The 9,395-nt window shown below is 35.2% G+C and overlaps 1 protein-coding gene across 1 annotated transcript; it reads left to right on the top strand.

The window, feature by feature from the left end:
- Window positions 1-2,530: 2,530 nt before the first annotated feature.
- Window positions 2,531-5,092, top strand: LOC111992140 (disease resistance protein RPM1). Its single transcript, XM_024023967.2, has one exon. The coding sequence runs from the start codon at window positions 2,531-2,533 to the stop codon at window positions 5,090-5,092; it is 2,562 nt and encodes an 853-aa protein (XP_023879735.2).
- The last annotated feature ends 4,303 nt before the right edge of the window (window positions 5,093-9,395 follow it).

Here is a 9,395-nt window from a genome sequence, read left to right as displayed (position 1 = left end):
ATGTAGTATAACGTGTAACATCTAGAGAATATTCTAATTTAAAACATGAGAGTTCGTTAGTGTCACAGACTGGTTCAGAGTTAACCAAAATTAGCAACTATCTCATTCACATAGCTGATGAAACTTCAAAACAGAACCTTATTAAACATTTTGAAAACGACTATAGCTACCTACCATAATTACAAAAGGAATTGAGACTTTTGTATTCTGTTATATATCATAATCAATAGTGGAGAAAATTGACGTTTAACATGTGAACAATAACCATGCACTTCATATTTGAACACGTATTGTGCAGATGAAGACAAGCTGATTGATTTCTAAAGTCCATTCGTGTAGTTTTGCTCTTTTTCTTTCTTTTTAATTTTTGTCACTATATTCTATATTACTGGCAGGTAAATGCTAAAGCTACTTGCAAAAAGTTCCCCTGATTGAGGACTGCAGGTTCCTCATTTCCCAGATTCCTCAAGTTAGAATTAAGCATTGCTATTGCGAGGCCAACAGGTGTGCGGATCAGCTTGCAAGGAAGGGCGCCAACCAGACTTTGAACCTTGTTTTGTATGAAAGTCCGCCTGTGGAATTATGTGAGGTTGTGGAGGCTGATCTCAGAGGGGTTAGTCTTGCCAGGCAATGTCCTGGAAGCTTTGTTGTTCCTTAGTGCTTTTGGTTTTGTATCCGTTTGACCAAAAAAAAAAAAAAAAACTTGCAAAAAGTAATCTTATATATTTTCATTTTGTGCAGGACAACAACCAATTAATCAACAACATAATTAAAAGGATGTAAAAATGTATACAGTACTGCATCTTAGATATATGGAAGAAAAAAACCATGAATTGAACTGTCTTCATTTTATTTTGAAATGGAAATTTCTTATTCATTGCAATAAACCCTCATTTCAATATTTTTTCCCTTTGTCTATACTTTCATTTGGAGTTATTGAAAACAAAAGACAAAACAACAAAACAGGATTTTTCATGTTGAAAGCTTCAAAATTTCTGCATACGACATTGTTAGGACGGAAGTAGAAATGTAGAATCCTCCATTTTTGACTCTCTAGAAGCAGCATTGCCTTATAATTTCTATAATTCTAAATTGAGATATATTTGGGTCTTGTTTCATTATAGCTATAGCTATTTAATTTTATAATATATATGATTCTCAGAAAGGAAAAGAAAATATTTTATATAGGGTTGTGTTAATGTGTACTGTAAGGTGTCCATTAACAACACATATTGTGTCAGTTTTTCAAGTTTTGGGTAGCTTTTGACAGCTTTTTGGTTATTTTCTTAACAACTTTTTTTTCTATTTTTTCTGTTTTATGGAGACTATTCTAAGTAAAGGGAGGAATTTGGAGGCTACTCCGACCAGCTTGGAAGCAACTCTGACAGTGGGCCAAAGAGCCGAAGACCCAATGCATGGTTGTCTAGGTTCAGCGTATCAATATATGCTGTAGCTGTGGATTGGCTTTTGTTTGTGTAAATTCTGAGTTAGCCAAGTTTTATTGATTTTGTCTTAGAGACACAGTTGAATTTGTCCTTGCTTAGTAGAGGTTTAATTTTTTTTGTGTAACATGTTACTTGTAACATCCTCTCACTTTGGAATGGGTCCTTGATTTATTATTTTGAGTGATATATTGGTTGACTGCAACATCCACTCATATAACACATGAAATTCACCTCATGTGAAAGAATATTGCATGATTGCACATAATAGTATCACGCTACTAAAGAGTAACTTTTGTTGATTGAATAAAAGTATTTGTTCATAAAAAATAAAAATCTTCCCTCTCACTCTTAATATTCCACCAATTATAACTTGCCACAAGTTCATTTTTTCTTTATGAAATAACCAAAACTTAAAAATGAAAGAAATCAAACACATAACACACAGTAATTGATGGAGTGCAAAGTGAAACACTAAAAACGTGTTTTAAGCCACCCAATACTTTTATCTAAATACTCTAGTTAGAGTTTCCTTACTAAGCAACTCACTCCAAAGTGGGCCCGTGGTTGTGAGCATTCAATCACACAAAACAATCTGCAAATTCACTTACCAAACAGACCCTAAGATTTGTTGGGCATAGGATTTTTATATTCAAAAAATGAATTTTTGCATGAAAGAGCTATGAGTGAGTAGTGCTAGAGACACAAAATAATACAACTTTGTGCCATTTTATGTGTCCTTAGCATTACTCGTTCCTAATTACCTAGTATCCACTTGCATTGCTCAAGTTTCTCTTACCAAAAATATTATTCCAGATGTTTCAGAAAATATCCACGCTGAGATAAGAAACGTATACGTAGAATAGTCATGTGTTGTAAGCGTGTATGATAGCATCTCCTAAAAGAAATGAAGTTTCCAGCAAATTGCATTTAGGACTAAAACATATCTTATAAGTACCAAAATTGCTCAATGTAGCAAGTTAACCTTCAATATTGTTTATTTATTTATTTTTTGGGTAGAATACCTTCATATTTGCTTAGCCACAGAGAGAGAGAGAACAAAGTAGAAGAGAAAATAAACAGAATTAATGGCTGAAATTGCACTTGCAGGAGCACTAGCTCTGGTTGATAGATTGGTACTCGTCTATCAGTATGTAACTCATGACGTTGAAGAAGTCAAAAAATGGTTGGATACCATGAAAAGCTTCCTTAAGGACATAGAAGGAAGAGAAGATACTGAAGGTTTGAAGGATCGAGTTGAAAAAGTTCGGAATTTAGCATTTGAGACTGAGGATGCAATTGAAGAATACATGTTTCAAGTTCCTGAACACTTCCATCCTAATCAGGTCAGGAAAATTTTTCATAATGTTTCTCACCCTGTTAAGAACTTTATTCCAGGTATTCAATTGTCCTCTTCAATGAGAGATATCAAAGCCAAGCTCAAGGACATCAGTGACTTGGATACACTTCGCATTTTGAGGTCTAACTTGCCTTCAAGTTCTATGGCTGGAGTGATCCCTCCGGAGGCTTCTCCATATTCCTCAATTGAGCCTCTTGTGGGCATTAAGAGGCGCGGAGAAGAACTTGTGCGACTAATTCTCAACAATGAACCAAGGGATATTGTAATTTCAGTATTAGGAGGTGCTGGCTCGGGTAAAACCACTCTTATCTATGAAGTCTATCAAATGGTGAAGGTAACTTTCGAATGCCATGCTTGGGTTCCCGTATCACGCTCTTGTGAGCGCATGTTAGAGAGAATTTGGGAGGCTTTGGAATTACCAGCTTACCAAGGATCAGATCGAAGACGGTGTCTACACACTCATTTACAGCAGAAAAGGTACATTCTTGTTTTGGATGGTATTTGGAGTGAAGATGAGTGGAAATGCATAAGAAATGTCCTTCCTTGTAATAATCAAGGTAGTAGAATAATCGTTTCTACTCGTAAACGCAACATTGCTTCTTATTGTGCAACCTCTCATGATTTTATTTATGATCTCAATCTAAATCCATTAACATGGGAAGAGGCTTCAGAGCTCTTCCTTAAAAAGGCCTTCCCAAATGGTAAATGCCTTATTTCATGTGAGGAGTGGTCTGAGAAAATTGTGAAACGATGTGAAGGATTGCCACAAGCGATTGTTGCAATTGGCAATATCTTATCGAGTAAGCCACAAACTATTATGGAGTTCAAGAAAGTCCATGACAATCTTGAGTTTGAACCTGGAAGCCTTGAATATATTGGAAAATTCTTGCAGAGTTACTACCATCTATCGCCTAATCTTAAGTCTTGTTTCATGTACTTCTGCAATTTTCCTGAAGATTACTCTGTTACACGCGGAAGACTAATTCGCTTGTGGATAGCAGAGGGGTTTATTGAGGAAAAAAGAGGTCAAACTCTGGAGCAAGTGGCGGATGAGTACCTAGACGAGCTAGTTCAAATGAGCTTGGTTCAAGTGAGTAGATGGGATTGTGAAGGACGAGTAAGGAGTTGCCGAGTTTCTAATCTTGCAAGAGGTTTCATTCTTTCCAAAGCTGAGAAAGAAAATTTTGTTACTGTTATTACAGGATCACATACAAATTTGAGTCAGAAGCACCGGCGCTTGTCTCTCCATATATGCACCACCAATATATTACAAGGGAAGGACTTCTCTCATGTTCGTACCTTCTCTATGTTTGGGGGAGACAGGAGTTTCGAGTTACTGGTCAGAGGAGTTTTTAGCAACTTTAGGTTATTGAGAGTTCTAGACTTGGAAAATGCAGTCTTGCTGGTCTTTCCTCAAGAAGTTATCACTCTCAACCTTCTGAGGTACTTAAGTCTAAGGAATACAAAGATAGATTCACTTCCAAAATCTATTAAGAAGCTTCAGAACCTAATTGTTTTGGACCTTAGACAAACTTTTGTCTTAGAGTTGCCAATGGGGATCCTGGAAATTCCTAAGTTGCTCTATTTATTAGTTGATTGTCGAGGGAGAAATAATGCTACTGTAGGAGTAGAGGTGTCTCAAGGAATTGGGTGTTTGAAATGGTTACAGAAATTGTCACTTATCAAGGCAAATAACAAGAATGGGAGTATTGTTGAAGAGTTGGGGAACTTGATTGAACTGAGGAAACTGGGGATCACAGAGCTCAAGAATAAAGACAGCTGTGATTTTTGTGCATCCATTGAGAAGATGGAAAATCTTTCTTCTTTGTATGTGGAATCAGCAAATGAGTTTCTTGATTTGAATTATGTTAAGAAGTCTCCTCAAATGATTGAAAATCTATCTCTTGGAGGGAGGTTGCACAACATTCCAGAATGGATTCTTTCACTAAAAGGTTTGTTTAAATTAGAACTCAAATGGTCACAGCTAGCGAAAAGCCCCCTTGAGGTTCTTTGGGGTTTGCCTTCTCTAAAGGTGCTCCATCTGCATGATGCTTACAGTGGTGAGGTACTTGAATTTCGAGCAGGATGGTTTTTGGAACTAAGGATATTAGTAATTGAACAATGCTGGTGGTTGAAGTGTGTAGTCATTCCGGGACTAGCAATGCCTAAACTTCAAAAGCTTACTATAGAAAACTGTCAGAGTCTTACCGTGGTGCACATAGCAATTAGTACTCTCACCCATTTAGAGAAAACGAATGTTCCACAACACCTTTTAGAATTCTTGGACTAATAGAACAACAAGAAATATTGTTGGACTGTTGGAAACATTCCATTAATTCGTTCTTTTAGTAATGGTATAACCTGTTCTCCAAAGTTCTTTCTATATTTACCTGGCACGAAGAGTTCAACATGGTTGTTGAAGAACCACTGTGGTATGGTTTCAATTAACATAGATGTTACTGGTATTTTGTTTTCTTGTAGAACGCAACCTATTGCAAATTCATTTTGCTGATTGTTTAATTTCAATTCAAAATTCAAATTGTGCTTGATTTGTGTATGTAATTCCCCTTATTAAAGTTAGTTCTATTGGAATGTATTATCATCTATGTGAATGAAGAAAATGTAATTGGAGGGGTTCTTGTACCATGGATGTAGGCTTTGTGGCCGAATCACATAAAAGTCTCACGTCTTCTAGCTATTCTCTTTTCTCCCTCCAATTATATCAAAATGATAGTGTTTCGGTAAATGTTTTCAAGTGCAGAAATGTGTATATCCTTTTTTGTAATATAGCAATAGGGGATTATGGTGAGTGGTCTTTCATATCGCTACTTCCATTGACAACGCTCGATTAACTTTGGCTATCATCCAAGCACATATCTTTAGTGTTAGAGGGAAGGTGTGGATAGTCATTTTTCTGACAGAAAATATAATCCTAAGCATGTATTACATTCTAGTAGTTATAGCTATATGATGGTTGTTGTATGAATATACAGTGGAATTGCAGATTTTTATTTGTGGTTGAATATTGCAAGTGGCATTGCAAATAATAAATGCATCTCCTGAAGGTTACAATCCAAAATCCTTTATATAGTGTTTAGAATAATACATTATTTAGCAGATACTGCAAAATTTTATTGGGATTGACACAGTCTTTGTTTCCATTTGAGGCCTGTGAGCATCCTCAATCATCCAGCTCCAAATCCTCACCTTCATTGTAAATGATGATCAATAGATTGTCAATCTCAATCCTGAATTTGCCTAATCTTTTGGGTCATTTCATAACCTTAGTCACCGCTAAGAAGACTAGTAATGAGTTAATGTAGAACCTCAACTTCAGTATACCTCATTTTGAACCTCAACATCGTTTCCTTCCTCCAATTTTTCGCTCACATAATAAGACAAATTAGGAAATATGTAATGGTGTCATTGAATAATAGGCACAATGCTTATTTGAAACTACCTTGAATGGGTTTTTTTTTTTTTTTGGATACCATTGATAAAACATTAGAGAAAGTAGCATGAATGGTTGAGACGCTTGGTTGTACACGGTAGTACATGTACACCTCACATATAGATATTAGTTAATTTTTTTTAATAGAAAAAGATGATATTGACTTTTGTCTACAGATTGATAACTTGGTAAAATCCAAATATTTTATTTGAAAATAAATTAATAGAATTTTAAGAACTTCATAATAAAATCAATATAAATATATATATATATATCTATATCTATTCTATATATTACTAAAAGCTGAAGCGTAACATTTAATGTTGCTACGCTCACATTAAGCCACATCATCAGCCATGTCATTTTCATCTTCTTTTCTGAATTTTTAATTTAATTTAAAAATAAATTTTACCAATTTTAAAAAACTAATAAAACTAAAATTATTTCTAGCTTTATCTCTACTTTAAAGTCCGATTTTTATACATTTAATTTCAACTCAGAGCCCAAGCCCACACCCAAAACCTTTTCAACTACATCCCTTTGTCAAACTTGATGCTCTTTCATGGTCACTATTCCCTTTCCTTCTGTTACACGATTCAAATTCCTGTCCCCTACGTTTTTCCACTGTAGAGCCCAAGCCCACACCCAAAACCTTTTCAACTATATCCCTTTGTCAAACCTGATGCTCTTTCACGGTCACTATTCCCTTTCCATCTGTTACACGATTCAAATTCCTGTCCCCTACTTTTTGATTCATTGTTTCAGGCTTAGTCCCTTCCCCTTCCCCCACCTTTTGATTCTCATGGTTTCAGCTTCTGTTCTACTGTTTCACTCACAGTTTCATATTGCTATTCTACAATTTCAGCTTCTGTTTCGGCTTCTAACGGTAGCCTCTCTTTATTCCTTCCTTCCTTCCTTCCTCTCCTCACATCTATATAAATACTGACGTAAGCAGGTGGTTTAGTTGAGGTATCCCTACATCCCAATTTCTTTTGTGCTCTATTCTTTTGCTTGATGGTTTTTTCCCTTTCTACGTTTGTTTCTGGCTAGGTTGTTGAATTTGTTTCTGCTGGGTTATTTAATTGGAGCACTGCTTCTTTTGGGTACGTTCATTATGATTTTCTAGCTATGTTGAATCTATATATTAAATCTGTCACCTTTTACTATTTCGTGTTGTGCTCTATTCTTTTGCTTGATGGTTTTTTTTTTTTTTCCCTTTCTACATTTGTTTCTGCCTAGGGTGTTGAATTTGTTACTGCTGGGTTATTTAATTGGAGCACTGCTTCTTTTGGGTATGTTCATTTTAGTAGCTTTCCCTTGTGTGAGTTGTGACCCCTAAAAGAATCATGCTGTATATATCTATTTTAATATTCTTCAGTACTTGAGATAACTTTTTTTGTGGATTCTTTACCACTCTTTGAATCATTCCTCCAACAAAATAAAATATGGTTCCCCCTATTATGAATGTCAATTCAACTCAACTTTCTTCTACATGGTGAGATGAACCTGGATGAGAGGATTACATTATCTTAATTGTTGTGTTTTATTATTTTTGTTGAAACTTTTGGCATTTAGTACAAGTATCATGTCAAAAAGTTGTTCACACTGGGTAATCAAAATTTGGAGTTTCAAATCACCATCATCTAATCATCTTTGATAGTAGTCCCATGAAAGAAAGATTGTTTCATAGCCTGACAGTACTGCAATTTCATAGCCTGACAATATTGCATCTCACATATTATCCATTTCATGTCTCACTTGCTATCTTACTGCACATCAATCTTCCTTAAGAAAAACTGTGATGGTTCTGCTTTGGCTATATCCTCCACAGATGCTAATAACCCTCTCGCACCTTTTCCCAGAACGAACTGATTGTAGAAAATCATCACTTCTTTCAATAATCCTCATCATAAAGACTAATCCCGCTTCCTCCACCTTTACTTTGTAGGATTTCTTTTCAATATATATTATAGAACTCCCTTGACATCTTATTTCAAGAATGGTGAAGTACTTACTTTTTCTCCACTAAAAGGGTTCCAGAAAAAGTTTCTGACTAACCAAGCGGTGGCTTAAGAAAAGAGTGAGGACTTCATTGAAAATGAATTTTACACCAATGCACCGGATTAACTATCAAACAATGCCTTATCTTGTGATACTCGAAATAAATAAATTGTATTAAGAAATTAATTACAAATTTAATTGGGGTCAAGGAGAAAATTTTAATTTTATAGAAATCATATTCTAGAGTTCAAATGCCCCCACCCCAACTATCGATGTAAAAAAAGGTTTAAAATTTTATAAATCCTTTCTTTCTATTGATTCTATTGTTGAAAGAGAAAACTTACCCCAGGATTCAAATAATCCATTTTGAGGTGAAGAGTCTTTAGGATTCTAACTTGATTTTGGCCATGTGTGAATTGGACTAGACCTGTTTTTACATTTTCCTTGTGAGTTAGACCTTTTAAAAGGTTTGACATTTGCATGGATGGAGATAAAACCCTATGGTATAACTCCATATGGTTTCTCAGTCCCCTTTTTAAAAAAGGCGTAGAGTGTTGTGCAAGATGTTACAAGTGCCATTCAATTGTTTTTCAAGTCAGGTACTAATTATTAAGGAGGTAAACGCCACCATCTTCTCATGGATTACTAAGGTTCCCAAGCCATCTAAAATGGGTGATTGTAGACCTATCTATGTTGTAACATAATCTATAAATGCATTACTACAGTCTGGGCCAATAGGATTTAAGCCTTGGCTTATGTATATTGATTGGTCAGCACCAAACCACACTTGTCATGGGAAGGAATATCGAAGAGAATGTTCTCTTAATGAAAGACATGAGGGATGCTGTGTGCTTTGTAAATTTTACAGCTCATAGCTGTATGAAATGGTGGTCATTAAATTAGTAAAGAGTTTGTGTTTTCTTTTTTATGAGATCCCCTGTGAATTTTTTCCACTAATTTGGATGCTTCTCCAATATTTATGTGCCGCCTTAAACAATTGACTGTTTAAACCCTTCAAATTCGTCCTTTTGTACTCCACTATAATAATTAATTTAAAAGAAAAGAATATGAATCCTATTTCTCTTTCCTATGAATCATAGGTTATGATGTTACTGAAGATATTTCTGAAATCCTCTTAGCT

The sequence above is a fragment of the Quercus suber genome, unplaced genomic scaffold, assembly GCF_002906115.3.
Source record: "Quercus suber isolate HL8 unplaced genomic scaffold, Cork oak 2.0 scaffold_46, whole genome shotgun sequence".
NCBI classification, from domain to species: domain Eukaryota; kingdom Viridiplantae; phylum Streptophyta; class Magnoliopsida; order Fagales; family Fagaceae; genus Quercus; species Quercus suber.
This window is presented reverse-complemented; position numbering and strand designations above follow the sequence as displayed.